The sequence below is a fragment of the Myotis lucifugus genome, unplaced genomic scaffold, assembly GCF_000147115.1.
Source record: "Myotis lucifugus unplaced genomic scaffold, Myoluc2.0 scaffold_334, whole genome shotgun sequence".
Lineage (NCBI taxonomy): Eukaryota > Metazoa > Chordata > Mammalia > Chiroptera > Vespertilionidae > Myotis > Myotis lucifugus.
The window spans coordinates 108,592-125,987 of record NW_005871382.1 but is presented as its reverse complement, the minus strand read 5'-3'; the positions used below and the strand labels follow the sequence as shown (position 1 = coordinate 125,987).

Below are 17,396 nucleotides of genomic sequence, written 5' to 3'. Positions count from 1 at the left end.
GGGAAAACGGACGGCAGCCGTGTCAGGCGCCTCGGACCTGTCAAGTTCCCCGCGGGCAGCGGCAGGTCCGTGCCGAGCTGAGAGCCCGCAGAGCCCCGCTCGGCGGCAAGATCCCCTTCCCTTCCTTGTCGTGCAGGCGGGGACGCAGGCCGGGGCTGCCCCCCGAGAGAAGCGCCCGGCCAAGCCCGGCTCAAAGCGGTCATTGTCGCGGGGCGCCCCTCCCCCCGCCCCGGGCGCGTCCCCATGGCAACGCGGGGGCTTCGCGCTCCCGCCTCCCGGGCCGCAGACAGGAAGCCGTCGCGCCGGGGGCTTCTGGGAAACGGCTGAGAGCGGCGTCTCTGCGTCGGCCGCGGACAGCGAAGCCGCTGCGGTGCCCGAGCCCCAGGTTTGCGCCGGAGTGCGGGAGGGCCTGCGGGGCGCCGGGCGAGGGGCTGCGGGCCGCGGCGGGAGCCAGCGACGAGCCCCGGCGGGACCTTCCCCGGGTCCCGGGAGCGCAGGCCGCCGTCTCCGCGCCCGGCAGCGGCGGCCCGGGGGGTGGCCCAAAGGCCGGGTGGGGCTCGGCACCCTCCGCCGGTCCTCCTTCCCCGCGTCCTTCGCGACCCTGGCCTTTCCCCTCCCCCACCCGCCGGTTTTGTTCTATTTCGAGGCCCAGCGTCTCGCGGAGAGTTCTGGGACTCGGCTCGGACGGGGGTGGGGAGGGGCGGGCCTTGCGCGAGGGCTGCCGGGACTTGTAGTTCCGCCGGCCGCGGGCGGAAGTGCTGTGCCCCGCCGTGGACGCGCCCCGGTGGCCTTGGGTCGTGAGAAATCCGCAGCCGCGGGTGCGGAGGGGCCGGCGGAGGGCGGGGCGGGGCGGGGCGGGGCGGGGCCCGCGCGGCACGCCCCCAACCCAAATGCTCTTCGGACCGCGCGCGGGCTGCCCTCCCCGCACCTCCCGTGAGAATTCAGGAGGAAGAGAAATCCCGTGTGGATAGGAGGCTGCAGCCACTGCTAAGGCAGGAAGGAGTCGGCAGGGACGACGTGCGGCTATAAACCCTGTTTGTAGACCACACTCCAGAGGAGCGAATTACACTCCGTGTGTCTGATGAGGGCTTTTCTGCTCCTGGTCTTCATCTTGATGGGGTTCCAGTCGGTTTCCGACACGACCGGTTTTCAGACCCCGGGCCCCGAGTAGATGCGTTTCTAAGACGTGCGGTCCCCAGCGGCGTGGGCATGACTGTGCAGGTGCCCGGGGGATGGTCGGGATCAGCGCCGGGCCTCCCCGAAGGTGGAAGCTGGGAAAACAGTCCCCCGGTGCGGAATGGCATTGATTGTGGTTAAAGCCTGTCGCAGGTTTAAACAGTCACGGTGTGTGGGTGACCGAGTAATGCTTGCATCGTATGCACTGGAGGCTGATTTTTTTTTCAATGTTACGTTATCTATTCCTGAGCAAGTGAACAATTAATTCTTCAGTTTATTTTAAGGGTAGGGGGTTCTTAAACATTTTAAAAATACTTTTTAACGTAACAGATTCTGCCTTAAAATGTTTTGTTTTTTTTTCTTAAGCATATCCTCGCTTTTGAGTTGCCCTAAGTGTGGGAGGGAACACCAGTCTTCAATTGTAAATAATGTGTCTCAGGATCAGGTGCATTTAGGAAACACTACAAGGCCAGGTAGTAAATGCTAGGTTTTTCAGGCCATCTGGTCTCTGTGGCAACAATGCGTCTCTGCCATTGTAGCGTGAACTGTGAAGAAATAAAATTATTTAGGGACAGATGTTTTCATTTTCTATCGTTTTCACATGTCACGAAGTATTCTTTTGAGATTTTTCAACCATGTGAAAACTGCCCTGGCCGGCTTAGCTCAGTGGTTGGAGCATTGGCCTGCGCACCCAAGGGCGAGGGTTTGACCCTGTGGGGGCACGTGCAGAAGGCAACCAATCGATGTGTCTCTCTTACGTCAATGTCAATGTTTCTCTCCTCTCTCTCTCTCTCTCTCTCTCTCTCTCTCTCTCTCTCCCTCTCTCTCTCTCTCTCTCTCTCTCTCTCTCTCTCTCTCTTCCTCTCTCCCTCCCCCCTTCCTCCTGCCCTTCCACTCTCTCTAGAAATCAATGGAAGAAATATCCTCAGGTGAGGATTAAAAAAAAAAAAGTGAAAACTATTCTTAATACAAGTGTACAAAAATGGGCAGCAGGCCAGATTTGACTATGAGCTGTAGTTTGCCAACTTCTGGTGTAGTTTATTGATTGGAATTTTTAATTCAGTAAAAAGAAATGTTTTTACTTTTTTTATCAACACATATCCAAATTCTTAGGATAGTTGGTCGTTTACGTTGTTAATTTTTTGTGTCTTAGGATTGCCTGTGAAGAAAACGAGGTATCTCCCTGAGGCCTCTATTCTGCCTGCCTCGATTGTCTTTTCGTGAAGCATTAAAATCAGGATGTCTACACAGTCAGGGGAAGAAGATTCGATACTTACCATCCCAACTCCAGAAGAGGAGGAAAAAATTCTGAGAGTGAAGTTGGAGGAGGATCCTGATGGTGAAGAGGGATCGAGCATCCCCTGGAGCCATCTCCCCGACCCGGAGGTCTTCCGACAGCGGTTCCGGAAGTTCGGCTACCAGGACTCCCCCGGGCCCCGCGAGGCTGTCAGCCAGCTTCGAGAACTTTGCCGCCTGTGGCTCAGGCCCGAGACACACACGAAGGAACAAATCCTGGAGCTGGTCGTGCTGGAGCAGTTTGTGGCCATCCTCCCCAAGGAGCTGCAGACTTGGGTTCGCGAGCATCACCCAGAGAATGGAGAGGAGGCGGTGGCGGTGCTGGAGGATTTAGAGAGTGAACTGGATGACCCTGGACAGCCGGTGAGCCTGCTTGTGCCGCTTTCCTGGGTCCGAGGCCCTGGCCCACCAGTAGGCAAAGCTGCTGAGTTACCTCCACTCAATGCAGTATCTCATGTCCCGTGAGTTCCGATTCGCATTAAACTCCGTATCAACTGAACCCAATCTTATTCGCAGGTTTCTCTCTGCCGGCGGAAGCGGGAGGTGCTGGTAGAGGAGATTGCATCTCAAGAAGAAGCGCAGGGATTACCGAGTTCGGAGCTCGATGCTGTGGAAAACCAGCTCAAGTGGGCGTCCTGGGAGCTGCACTCCCTCAGGCACTGCGGTGAGGACCGGGCTTCCCTGGGGTGGAGGGTGAGACAGTAGGGGGCTTCTGTCTAGAACCCTTTGCTTATTACTCTTTTGTGTGTGTGTGTGTGTGTGTGTGTGTGTGTGTGTGTGTGTGTGTTCGTTCTTAGACTGGACACCCTGTAGCTTGGTTCTTTTCTCATAACAGTTAGTTTGCTGAGCGCAGGTCTTTTATTCCTAGACATCACCATCAGCCTTTTTTTCTCTTTCGCCTCCTCCTGGATGGCCGGCCCATTTCAGGCTGGCTGGCGTCTGCTCACTCTGAGCCAGCGCCTGCCTAGAGCCCAGGTCCCTGTGCATTGTGCATGCAATAGTGCATATTGGTCGTCTGTTCCATGTCTGTTCAGTCTCCTGCCTCATCTCATTGGTACAGTAAACGTACCTGAGGCCTCTTCAGGTCTGTTTATTTGTTGTTTATTACTGGTCTTTCTAAATGTTTGCCTATTGTTTCAACATCCTATCCAGAGTCATTTTTTTCTAAGGTTCTTTTTTTTGTAAAAATGATATTTTGATAAAGCTCTTCATCTTCTCTAAGTATTCATGCAAAAATGGGCTTTCTAGCTATAAGAAGCTTCTTTTTTAAAAAATTATTACAGAGAGGAAGGGAGAGGGAAAGATGGAAACATCAATGATGAAAGAGAATCATTGATCGGCTGCCTCCTGCACGCCCCCAACTGGGGATCGAGCCCGCAACCAGGGCATGTGCCCTTGACCGGAATCGGAACCTGGGACCCTTCAGTCGGCAGGCTGATGCTCTGTCCGCTGAGCCAAACTGGCTAGGGCTATAATAAGCTTTTAAATACAGAAAAATTAAATTAGTCCTTCCCAGTATTTTTTATAATTAATGCCACATTCTTGTTTGTATAGTTTGATACCACCCAGTTTATCCCTCAAACTACTAGATGTATTTTCCCGATTCAGAACTTCGGGTGTGGGGCTGAAGTATGCTGGGAATCTGGACATTGTTCTGTGCAATACAGTTTGCAAACCGTTATCATTGGCTTGGAGGTGGCATTTTCTTGGGTAGAAAACTTCTCCCCTGCCTGAGTTTTAGGATACTTTTCATCTCTTTAATTCCGCATTTCAGCAATCTAGTCTCTACCTCACTTGAGAACTTTCTTCTTACTGTGCCATTTGTCTCCACGTGACCTGTACACTCCTCTGCTCTCCAAGAGTCCGAGACCCTCTCAGTCTCTCCTTGTCCGCCTCTTCTCCTGACTTTATCCCTTTCTCAGTCATTCATTGTGGACCTTTCTGAGTGCTGCTGCTCACCCTGTAGTAACCGTCTTGACTTTTCAAGTTTCAGGAAAGTCTTTTTTTTTTCTTGTAAATTTTGTATATTTTTAAATAATTAAAAACGTTTGTTTATTGGAGTGTGTGTATCAGGAAAGTTGTAAATGAAACTTGCTCGAATAGCTGCCTGCAGATGTGATGGTACCTCATGCTGATAATTTAGGCTGTTCTTTCACGAGGCACATCTGTCTGAGGCTAAGAAAGACTCATCTAGATACTGAGAAATACCAAGTAGGGTGGCGTTCTTCACAGGAAAACTTGCATTTATAGGGCGTATTGCATTTGTGAGTGTCAGCCTGAACTAACACAGGATGCTCCCAGCTCATCTTCAGCCCTATCAGGACTCCTGTGTTCTAATCTTGGCTGTGACCTGTCTTGTCTTGCTCATTTCAGAAATAGCTACTTTCTAACTGATTGCTTATTTTTTATACCATTGTACTGAGGTAATTTCTCCCTTTTTCAAAGGAAAAGGATATTATAATGCTTTTCTAATGGCCAGCCTTATTTTATTTTTGTTCTTACAAAGTTCCATCCAGACCTAGTTGTGTCACTCTCTCCTGAATGTCTTAAAATCTACCATCTTTCTGTCCCCCCCCCCCCATTACCATTTATAACCCACTAGCCTGTTCCTACTTCTGTTCAGATTTAACTGTTTAATCCCTCATTATGTTATTTACCTCATTAGCCTCACAGTCATTTCATATTTTTCTCTTTTGAGAGTGGCAACCTTAGCATCAGCTTTCATAATATTGTTTATAGATGAATGGAAGCTATTTATTTACTTTAAATTCATTATTTTTTTTTCCCCTTTGGGTTCCTTTCTCCCAGAATAGGAAATGAGTGATATTTACATTTTCTGTTTGTTTCAGATGATGATGCTAGGACTGAAAATGGAGCGTTAGCTCCAAAGCACGAGGTTCCTTCAGCAGTGGAATCTCATGAAGTTCCTGGCACGCTCAGTGTGGGGGTTCCTCAGATTTTTAAATACGGAGAAGCCTGTTTCCCTAAGGGCAGGTTTGAAAGAAAGAGAAATCCTTCGAGAAAGAAACAACATATATGTGATGAGTGTGGAAAACACTTCAGTCAGGGCTCAGCCCTTATTCTTCATCAAAGGATCCACAGTGGAGAGAAACCCTATGGATGTGTTGAATGTGGGAAGGCATTCAGCAGAAGTTCCATCCTTGTGCAACACCAGAGAGTCCACACTGGGGAAAAACCTTACAAATGTCTTGAATGCGGAAAAGCCTTTAGCCAGAATTCTGGGCTTATTAATCATCAGAGAATCCATACTGGGGAGAAACCTTACGAATGTGTTCAGTGTGGGAAATCCTATAGTCAAAGCTCAAATCTTTTCAGACATCAGCGAAGACACAATGCAGAAAAACTGCTGAATGTTGTGAAAGTTTAAGAAATTAAAAATGAAAGTCAGCACTCAGGTCTATTTCTTCAGAAATGAAGACAAAAACATGGAATGATACATAATGATACAGTTTGGTCTCCCTATAAGAATGTTAGAAAATCCACTGGGAAATGTAGAACATTGTCACTCAACATTATCAGTTTGTTTTGAAAGAAATGGTGTCATACCTGCCTAGAAACTGAAATTTTAAACTTAATTTACATGTGAATGCCTAAATCTTTCATGTGATGTTTATATTCTTACTATTTTTTTCCAAATAATGATCTACTTGATTCTTTGTCGCTTACAATTTTCTTTTGTAGACAAACACATTAGGTTTGTGTTGATCATGGAATCTTCTTTGCAAGGATACATTCCCTTCCCTTCTCCATTAAAGGGCAACATAGGGATTATGAAGTCTGAAAACCGAAACCATCTTTTCAAAATTTACTCTTCTGTTTTTTGTTTTTACCCAATTTGGATATGCATTTCAGAAAATAGAAGATAAAAGATGACTAAAGCTTCAAAGTAAAATTAGAAGTGATGGTGATAAAACATCAAAAAGTGAATGGGATGCCTAGATTGGGAAAGATGTAAAAATATTTGGATCCCAAGAATTGAAGTGTATCAAGAATTTATCTAGATGTAATTATCTGCCTGTAGGAAAATAAAAGTGCTGCATCCTGTCTGTAACTTGGAGGCATCCCACTAATGAAAATAATGTTCTCTGTATCATTAGAAAGTGGACAGTCTAAACAAGAATCATAAACTATGAAAGTAGAAAAAACACTAGAGCATTTGCAGTCAATGACAGTATTGAAGGGCAAATGTGAAGGTAATAGTCCATCTTGGCTTTTAGAAGATCCAATTCATTATTATTTTGCCTTCGTTTTTGTTAAGGATAGAAAAAATCCCTGACCAGGTGGGTAACAAGTATCAGGTTTGTTATTTTATTTTATTTTTTTGGTAAAAAAGGGTTGAACACCAGGCTAACAAAGCAGCCACGCATTCATTCACTCAACATTTTCTACCGACAAGGCACTGTGCTGGGTACTGTAGCCCTACCATCAGTAGGTAGGTGATTCTTCCACTGTATATTATCGGGGAACTGGTACAAAGCGGTTTCTTGTGAGTTAGCCTCTGGCCCCCTTCTGAGCAGTCCTGGGGGAGCCATAGTTCTCTTACCAGGGTGCTGTATTTGGGGGAAAGGAAGACAGCTCAAACTGCTAATCCTAACCATCTCCAGCATTCCTCAGAGGTGAGTCTAAAATTCTATCACAGTTTGGAGGTTTTATAAAACTAATCAATCTCTATTAGCATTGAGGTTGTACTTACATGTTAAGTTGAATGGATTGTTCTATTTAAAAAGTAAACGACTAGGTTATTAACAACTAGTTTATTAACTATCAGAATTGATTGAACTATTTTTTAAAAATTTTAAGTCTTAACACATTTTTATAAATGTATGAAAGTAATGCATTGTAGTAGTAAGGTTATATACCCCTTGGCTGAGAATCTGAAGTACTGTGGTTCTACTGTTCAGTGGAAAACTCTGGAAGTTAAAATATAGAAAATGAGAAAAGGCTTTCTTATAGTGGGCATCATTGTGTGGAAAATGACCCATTTGAATAAATATTTCATAGTTCCAGAGATTTTGGTTACAACTGGTGCTTGGATTAAATTTTAAAAATGGAAGGTGAAATTTGCATGAGCCTATTAAAAAGCATAGTAATACATGCAAGGCCAGCTGGTGGAGAAGCGAGGCAGAATGGGGCTTGTTTATAGGTTTTCTGATAATTATAAGAAATGTGCTTTATAGATTAAGATTTATTGAACTATAAATATGTAGTAATGATATAATGTATTTTAAGTTATACAAGAAAATGTAGGGACTTTTGTTTGGGTCTTTTTTTCTGTAGCTGAGAGGAAACATGTCAATGTCCAATAAAGGTATAGACTCCTCTGCTCTAAGATGCAATGATCTTGAGTTGATTGATAACTGGTTTTTTTCCAAGTAGGCTTTGAGGTGGCATATTTGGAATTCTGCTAGGATGACAGGATTCTTAATATCAGAGTAGGTAAGAAGGGGTCAAGCTCTCGGTGGTTGACATTTTCATTTTTTTCGATTTTTTATCTTTTCTGTATACCAAGAAGCTTCAGTGTGGTAGATTTGTCTTAAAGGCCAAAGATGTTTGGTATAATGTGAGAGCTTAGAGTAGTGTTAGAGTTGGCAAATAAGTGTTTGTCTTGCCAGCTCATAGCCATGGGTTGTTGAGAAAACATTCTGAGGCTACGGCAGGGCTCAGTGGGGAAATGGCTGGATCCAAAAAGACTGGGTGATGATCCACAGGAAAAGAAAGTGGTTGGTGTACTTGCTGTTTCTGACTAGGTTATATCCCCAATGGATAAATCGACCTAAAATAACTATTCAGTGATTTATGATTTCATCTATACATTTATCTATACCCATGCAGATAATCATAGCAATTCTGGGGGCTGTGCAGCCTCTGATGAAATGGTGATCTGGCAGTTGTCAAGCAGTGGCAACTTTTGGTTAGCAAGCAGTCAGTGTTAATGGCATGCAGACTGCTGATACCTACCCAATAGCCACTGAGCATTTGCTCATTACTGGTAAATTCTGGGTTTCTTGGAGGTTAAGCTCCCTACATTCACACCCAGTTGGCACTTGATCATTTAGCAGTATGTCTACCGCATTAATGTAGGTTGAAGGGAGGATTATATGTATTGAAATAATCTGCATGCCAGGCATCAGATTAGACACTCCCTGTCGCACTTAGATTTGTAGACTAAAGAGCAGGATTCAGAGATCATGTGACTTGCATGTGGCCAAGTAGAGCTAACACTCAAATCTAGTTCTGTGAACTCCACAGACATCAATTTTTCCACAATGCCATGAACAGTGGCTGTTAAACCTTGATTTTAGATTTTATCTTTTATGGTTCAGAGGTTTTTATCTTTTATAGTTAACAAATATGAAAACTATTAAATTCACTCATTAAGATTTTTTATAGTACAGAATATGAAGTGAAAAAGAACATTCTTTCTCATAGTCTTACTCAGAAGTAATAATTACTTGGTCTGTTATTCTTCCAGACTTAGGCATATACAAGTTTAAGCAAAAATGTGTTAATAGCCGACACTTGTGGTTCCTATAAAGGCACTGTTTTGAAGTGCTTTACCATGGATTAACTCTTAATCCTCACAGCAACCATATGAGGTAGGTACATATCCCCATTTTACATGTACTGCTCTGAAATTTGTCTCCCCTCCTTCCCAATTTGATATAGACATTGTTTTTCATGGCTACAAATACTGTTCCATTGCATGAATATACTGGCTACAAATACTGTTCCATTGCATGAATATACTGTTATTTATTTAATCAACCCCTGGATAATTTCGTTCTTTTTTTAAATTATTATACATAAAGGTATGGTTAAGATCCTTGTACATATATTAAGTGGATTTTTTGGGTCAGAGAATGTGCACATTCAGCATTTTAAGAGATGCCACCCAAAAGATTACCAATTTACAGCAGTTTACAATAATAAGAGTGCCTGTGGGCACCCACACCAATCTGATAGGCAAAATGTATTTCCTTCCTTTGATAATTAATGAGGAACATTTCTTCCTATGTTTATTGGCCATTTGCATTTCCTGTTATGAATTGTGTTTGCCCATGTTTCTTTTTTTAAAATTATGAAAGTATAAATGACTACTAGCTCAATGTATAAAGCATAAATGATACAGGTATAAGAACAAAGACTTTCTCCAGCACTTCAATCACATTCCACTTCCCAGAGTTTAGTATACATCTATCTAGTCCCCTTTCCATACTTCTCCATTTGAATGTACATAAGCATATAAAAGCTATTTTTACATAAACAGGATCATATATGTACTGTTCTACAGCTTGCCTTTTTTTGGTCTCAAAAAACCTATTCCTGAGGTCTTTAAATTTCTTTAATGGTTGAATAGGATTCAATATTATGAAAATACCATGACTGAAGGTATTTTTTTCTCCTGCTCTTACATTGCCAAAGTAAATCTTTTTTCATATATCTTTGTGCATGTGTGTGAATATTCCTTTAGGATGGCGTTGTCTAAGGTGGATTATTACATCAGTGGTGCATTCCCTGATAGGCTCACCTTAGCCTTCCTAAAGGCCTTCATAACTTTATATTTTACCAACTGTAGGGAAAATGCTCATTTCCCCATATGGCCTTACCTGCACTTATTTTATCTGAACAACAACAACAAAAAATCCTTAATTACATTTCCCTGATTAATGATAAGGTTGAGGTTATTTTCATGTTTATTGGCCATTTATAGTTTTACCATGGATTGTTTGTTCACATCCTCTACCTGCTTTCCAATTGGGTTATGTGTGGGTGTATGTTGTTTTTGTTTGTACAGCATCTCTTTTCCCATCTTCTGGTAACAGAGCCCTTATTTATTGCGGGGAACCCATTCCCTATGGCTTAGCTGAACACATGACCAGGTCTGGCCTCCCTGAGTTCTGCAGCTCCTTACCGTAGCCGCAGTGATGAAAGCATAGGTGTGTAACTCAAGCCAGGCTACAGAGAGCTCTCAGCAAACTGCGGAAACGATTGGCAACACGGCTCACGGAGATCCCAGGAACTAAGGACTGTGTGTGTACCATGTGGGGAGAGTGAGAAGCTCAGAGGCTAGCAGAAAGGACAGAGAACTGAGTTCTGATGTCATTTTTCTGGAGGCCCTCGATCCAGCTGTGCCTAAAGCCTGCCCTACCTCCGGACTTTAACGTTTTGTGAGCCAATAAAGTCCCTTTCCTGTTTAAGATAATTGAATTGGGTTTCTGTCCTGATTAATATAGGTTATTTGTATTTTCTTATTGATTTGTAGAAACCTCTGTAATTTTAAATTCTAGACTTACACTTTATGCACTATATAGGTTAATAAAATTAGCATGGCCTTCCATGATTTGGCCTCTGTCAACCTCTGCCATTTGTTACTGCACTCTATACCACACACCACATACATATACTTTACGTACCAGTAATAACTGAACGTTGATGTTGGGAATGTCTGTGGATGAAAAGCTTTTCACATGGTCATATCTTCAGGAATCTCTCTTCCTATCCTTCATTCCAGGATTGAGAAGGGATGACGCTGCTGTCTATGCTGCAGCCATTATTCTTGAGGCATTCCCCTCAAGTGTTTTCTGTATGTGACCCTAGGAGTCCCTCCCCATGACCTCCATCCCCCTCCTGTGGTTCTTGGGGGCCCTCATTTGATTCTCAGGCCTGTGGATTTGAAATTGCTCAAGCCCAAGACTTCTGGGGTTTACATTTGTTGCCCCTGTGTGTGGAGACTACATGTGGTAGTAAAAAGAAAAAACACCAAAAAACATTTTATGTCTTGGTGAATAAGGAGAAAATAAATCCGGAAAGAGAGATACGAAAATCCAGGAGGAAAGGACTGCCATGTAGGAAGGTCATTCAGGGAAGGTTTCACTGAGAACGTGAGAGCCGATGAAAGACCAGTGAGGATAAGAAAGCAAGTGGACCCGAGGAAAGATGTTCGAGGCATGTGAACACGGTACCAAGGACTCGATGTGGGAACAGTGCGTCATTTGTTCAAGAAACAGCAAGGAGGCCAGTGTGTCTCCAGCAGAATGAACTTGGGGGGAAGTAGTGGATGAGGCCAGAGAGAAAAGTGGGGTGAGGGTTATGGGCAGGGCCAGATCATGGGAGACCTGGCTAGCCAGTGGTGGGACTATGATTGAACTTTGAATGAGGAAAGAAGCGACATGATTAGTTGCTGAGAAGAGAACAAAGTGTCTTGTTTCTTTGAAGTTTCAAAAAAATTTTTACACATTTTTGAAGGTAATATAATAATAGAAAAGGTTTAGAAATAAAAAAGCTTGTTTTTTTTTAAAGATTAATCTAACTGATAAGCTAGCCAGACTGATCAGGGGAAAAAAAATATCAGGAATGAGAGGTGTGACATTACATCATACAAATTTATGTAAAAAGTTCTAGTCAATTTTGCTGATCTCTATCCTGCTGATTCTAATATTTATTAGGCATATTGTTTGAGCCATCAGCAATATTTGCATCATAGACAATTTCCTTTAAAGAACAACACTTTGGTTTTTTCTTACCTCACGGATGCTTCTCAGTCTCCATGCTGGTATGTACTCATTTTTCTGGACTAATTTATTTAGAAAACGGAGGATGAGGAGTGTAGGATAGCTATGTTATTTTATCTGGATAGCAAGAATGTTTAGTAGAGCAATTCACCAGGATAGGGAATTGAGCAGGACAACATCATTGGATATATGTTAAATTCATGAACATAAGTTTACCAGTATGACACAGGAGAAATGTGTAGTAAACAGTTGGCTCAACATTTCACTCGAGAGAGATTGCTAAACTTCAATATAAAATTGATTACCCTATTTTTCTTTTCCACTTTTTTAAAATTCTCCAAAGAACAGACAATAATTGATTGTATACTTGTCTCCCTACTTATTTCTCAACTTACCATGTCAGTATCTTCAAGCTCCTCTACTTCTGGGCCTCATGATTTTATTTCCAGACTTTCAAATAGTTTTTCTTTTTGCTCTTTCCTCCTTTTAATCTTAGACTTCATAAAGCAGGGAAGTGAGCATGCCATTCCCTGGTTCAAAGATCCTAATGGCTTTCCATTGTCTTGAGAGCAAAATGCAGAAATGTATCTACTCCCACCACCTAATACTTTTTAGATGACACTAAACCCTGGGAAGTTTAAGTGCCTGTTTACTATCACACTCCTCAATTGTCTTTTCTTCTACTTCATTTTTAATTCCATTTTATTCTTATTCTTTTAAGTACATGTCCCAGTTATTATTTCCATAACACGTACGGCAGGAACCTTTTATTTTTTTCCTTCGGCAGCACTTAGTACAGTGCCTGACACTGAATGTTTGAGTGAATTAATGACTAAGCCCTACACTCCACATCATTTCTTTACTTCCTTGCTTCTGTGCCTTTGTTGACTATTCTCTCCCTGCCTTTATGCCCCTACCTCATCCTTCAAACTTCAGGTCTCAGGAGCTCCACAAAGCTTTCCAATCAGAATTGAACCCTACCTCCTCAGAGCTCTCATAAGTATCTTTTTGTTGTTAATCCTCAACCGAGAATATTTTTCCATTGATTTTTAGGGAAAGTGGAAGAGAAAGGGAAAGACAGAAACATCGATGTGAGAAAAACACATCAGTTGGTTGCCTCCTGCACGAGCCCCAACCAGGGCCTGGGCTGGGGAGGAGCCTGCAACCAAGGTAACTGCCTTTGACCAGAATTGAACCCGTGACCCTTTGGTCCGCAGGCCAACACTCCATCTGCTGAGCCAAACCGGCTAGGGCTACTAGTAAATACCTTGTTTACCTTTATGATTACATTGAGCTATACGTTTTCTGTATAGACATCAGTCCTTAAATAATACATGCTTTGTTGGGACAGTACACAAGCCTTTGTATACAAACTTTGTGTAGACTATAAAGCCTTAACAAATGCCTTGCACATAGTAATTTGACAATTCCTATTGGATTGAAATATTAATTAGATAATTATAGAGGATATTCAAAGTATATGATAGTAGCATAATTTTAAAAAATGGTTAATACCAGGAAGACAATTAGAATTAAAAAAAACTATTTTTCAGTAGAAAACGTTGCATATATGCAGCCTATTATTAATAGGCATGTCAGAAATCAACAAATGTCTGATGAATGTTGCCACTTAAAAAATCAGTGGGTAGGTATTTTTATTTTTAAACAGAATATGCTACACAAATTAGTCATGGGGTATTACTTTAGCTATACTTTTGTTCAATTTATAGATGACAAGATAAATAATGTAGTAGAGAAATCATCATACTTTGACATATGAAATATTTTTTATTGTTTCACATATTTAAGCTGTGATTAAATGGTAGTATTGAAGAAACTATTTCAAACCACTAAAGCTTATAGGCTTCATTATTGAAAGCAAAATAAATCCATATTTGCTATGTACATCACAGGAACTTAAAAACTCCTTCTCACTAGGAAAACCAAAACTAGGCCACAAAAACTTTTTTTTTTTGTAGAAAATGGAGCACTGGAGTTGTGTAGTTAATAAATTTAGTATCAGAATAGCATCATATGTTCATACACTGGATTTAATGATTACTAGCATTAACATAAGGTAGAACTCTCCAGATGTCAGCAGATAAGTGTGATATCAGAGTGAGTGCCAATTAAATATGGAAGGAATTTTAAGTTTTCCCTACATTATCTAAAATAACTTCTCTGATATGTGATAGGTAATTTGGGCTCACTAAAGATTTGAGGTTATAATACTAATATATTTCTAAGTTCTGATTGCACACCCACAACACGGATTTTTACAATATCTGGTAAGGTTCTTAATACTTTTAAAACTCTCATAGGTTGTATTTGATAAGACTAGAGATTTTCTCACATTATAGCAGATACAAATTTCCATTGTTGCTGACATTTGGTATAATTTTTATTCACATTGAACATTTTCCCACAACACACAAGATTCCTCCTCAGAATTTCTCTGAGTTAAACCTTCATTATAACAATTGAATCAATGTTTTTCTCTGCACTGTGGGTGGTTTTTTTTTTTCTTCTAAATGTAGTACAAGAGTTGAGCATTGATTAAAACCTTTTTCATAATCATCAATAGCATTCATAAGCTTTTTTCCAGTATAGTGTCTCTGGTACTGAATAAAGTTGGTGTGTACACTAAAGGTTTTCTCACATTCGTCACCATTAGATTGTCTTGGCCAGAATGGACTTTCTCATGATCAGTAAGTTCAGAGATTTGGGTAAAACTGCTGCACTGAATACACGGGAGGGGTTCCTCCCCAGTGTGGATTCTCTGATGTTCAGTAACATCAGTGCATGTGCCAAAGGTTTCCCAAAGGTATCACATCTATATGGCTTTTCACCATTGTGGATTCTTTGATGGTTAATGAGATCAGAGCGCCGACTAAAGCTTTTGCCACACTGATCACACCAGTACGGTTTCTCCCCAGTGTGGATCCTCTGATGTAGGCTCAGAGCTGAGCACTGACTGAAGGCCTTCCCACACTCATTACATTTGTATGGTTTCTCCCCGGTGTGGGTTCTCTGGTGTTTGATAAGGTCCGAGTTCTGACTGAAACTTTTGCTGCACTGTGTGCATGGGTATGGTTTTTCTCCAGTGTGAATTCTCTGATGAAGAATAAGGTCAGAACTCTGACTGAAGGCTTTCTCACAACTGTTGCAATGATAGGGCTTCTCCCCAGAGTGCACTCTCTGATGTTTAGTGAGGTCTGAGCTTTGACTAAAACTTTTATTGCACTGATTACACGCATATGGTTTCTCTCCAGTGTGGATTCTTTGATGTTTAACAAGGTCTGAACGACGACTAAAGCTTTTAGAACAATTACTGCACGGATAGGGTTTCTCTCCTGTGTGGATTCTCTGATGTAGAATAAGGTTGGAGCTCTGACTGAAGGTTTTCCCACATTCATCACATTCATATGGTTTCTCACCCGTATGAATCCTATGATGCTTCACAAGATCTGATCTTCGACTAAACATTTTACTGCACTGGTCACATGGGTAAGGCTTCTCTCCAGTGTGAATTCGCTGATGATTAATAAGATCTGAAAGTCTGCTGAACGTTTTGCTACACTGAGTACACGGATAGGGTTTCTCTCCAGTGTGGATTCTCTGATGCAGAATAAGGACTGAACTCTGATTAAAAGCCTTCCCACATTCATTACATTTATAGGGTTTCTCTCCAGTGTGGATCCTTCGATGTTTAATAAGGTCTGAGTTCTGACTGAAACTTTTGCTACACTGATCGCATGGATATGGTTTCTCCCCGGTATGGATTCTTTGATGCAGAATAAGGTCAGAGCTCTGACTGAAGGCTTTCCCACACACATCACATTTATATGGTTTTTCACCAGTGTGGACTCTCTGATGTTTTATAACATCAGAACTCTGACTAAAATGTTTGTTACACTGGTTACATGTATAAGGCTTCTCTCCAGTATGGATTCTCAGGTGTTTCACCAGGTCTGAGCGCTGGCTAAAACTTTTACGACAGTGACTGCACTGATAGGGTTTTTCTCCTGTGTGGATTCTCTGATGTATAATAAGATCTGAGCTCTGACTGAAGGCTTTCCCACATTCATCACATTTATAGGGTTTTTCACCAGTGTGGACTCTTTGATGTTTAATAAGGTCTGAGCTCCGACTGAAACTTTTAATACACCAATGACAAGGATAGGGTTTCTCCCCAGTATGAATTCTTTGATGCAGAACCAGAGCTGAGCTCACACTAAAGGCCTTCCCACACTTATCACATTCATAGGGTTTCTCCCAATGGCTTCTTTGATGCCTAATGAGGCCTGTACTCCAAGCAAAGCTTTGTCCACATTCATCACAGTTATGTTGTCTTCTTTTAAAGAGGTTCTTATCCTTTTCATTTAATGTATCCCCCAATTCACAGAATTCTCTGCATTCAGAATCCTGGAGAACATCGTCTCTGGGGTTGTCAGACTCTTCAGTCAATGGTTCAGTTTCTGCTATGATTTCTTCCTCTGAAGCCAGCTCTCCAATCTTGGTCTTGGTCTCACCATCTAGAACAATAAACAAAATTCAAATGGAATGTGTTCTCTAGACTGTAAGAAAGTTTCAGGTGAAACAGAGGTCATCACAATATGGGAGTGCTGCAAAACCCAAAATTACCCTCTGAGAGGGAAACTAGAAAAACTCAGGAAGTAATGGACCACAATAGTGAGAGAAGTGGCTTACCAGATTTGATCTGTATACATGTTTGTCACAGGAGATCTGAGAATACCAAAATCTAATCACAGCGACTAGGAAAGTTAAGACTAAATTAGAGCTGATACATAAACAATCCATGAACGTTTGTAAGGTAAGCAGTGTGAAAGAGTTGGGGGTGGATGGGGAGGTAGCAGCACCCAGGCTGTCACTGAGAGGGTATACCAACCAGGCTGGTCAGAGGCTATCAGGGTAAAGAAAGAGGCATCATGCCCAGGAATAGTCAAGACAGAATCCAAAATTATATTAAAAAAATGTCTATAGATACTCCTCCATCTCTTTTGTCCTTATTATTACCAGCCAAGAATGCATTAGCCCTTTTTTTAGTTAGCTAACTTTGGTCAGTCACTGACAAAACTTACTTACTAAGGAGTGTAAATTAGGAAAAGGTCAAAGAGGTGGGGCCAGAAATCTCTTTTGAGTTGATTTTTGAGAAGGCCATTCCTTGCTCAACAATGGTAGGAGCTCCATTGAATTTCTTGATTGTCAGCCCAGTGTTAAGTGGTGTTTACTATAAAAAACACACCACAGCTGGCTACGGTGGCTCATTGGTTGAGTGTCGACCTATGAATCAGGAGGTCATGGTTCGATTCCTGATCAGGGGATATGCTGGATTGTGGGCTCAATTCCCAGTGGGGGTGGGGGGTGTGT

General features: G+C 42.1%; 1 protein-coding gene across 5 annotated transcripts; it reads left to right on the top strand.

Annotated features, from left to right (window-relative positions):
• Positions 1 to 208: 208 nt before the first annotated feature.
• ZNF24 (zinc finger protein 24) lies at positions 209 to 17,036 on the top strand. 5 transcript variants are annotated; one of them, XR_002832181.1, is made up of 5 exons: positions 209 to 385; positions 2,330 to 2,835; positions 2,989 to 3,136; positions 6,175 to 6,773; positions 10,317 to 10,849. XR_002832181.1 is itself a non-coding variant. In XM_023764517.1 (4 exons), exons 2-4 carry the CDS (start codon positions 2,416 to 2,418, stop codon positions 16,503 to 16,505), a joined length of 663 nt encoding a protein of 220 aa, XP_023620285.1. In that variant the 5' UTR covers positions 212 to 385; positions 2,330 to 2,415; the 3' UTR covers positions 16,506 to 17,036. The 5 variants fall into 5 exon arrangements, 4 of the variants coding, with proteins under 4 accessions (XP_023620285.1, XP_006101026.1, XP_023620283.1 ...); XM_023764517.1 differs by lacking the exons at positions 6,175 to 6,773; positions 10,317 to 10,849 and adding an exon at positions 16,411 to 17,036 and having other exon boundaries at positions 212 to 385; XM_006100964.3 differs by lacking the exons at positions 6,175 to 6,773; positions 10,317 to 10,849 and adding an exon at positions 5,322 to 6,147 and having other exon boundaries at positions 220 to 385.
• Positions 17,037 to 17,396: the final 360 nt, after the last annotated feature.

Coding starts and splice junctions, on each gene's coding strand:
- ZNF24 (XM_006100964.3), top strand. CDS start 2,416: ATGTCTACACAGTCAGGGGAAGAAGATTCGATACTTACCATCCCAACT. Junction 2,836..2,988: donor TGGATGACCCTGGACAGCCG/GTGAGCCTGCTT, acceptor TCTTATTCGCAG/GTTTCTCTCTGCCGGCGGAA. Junction 3,137..5,321: donor GCACTCCCTCAGGCACTGCG/GTGAGGACCGGG, acceptor TGTTTGTTTCAG/ATGATGATGCTAGGACTGAA.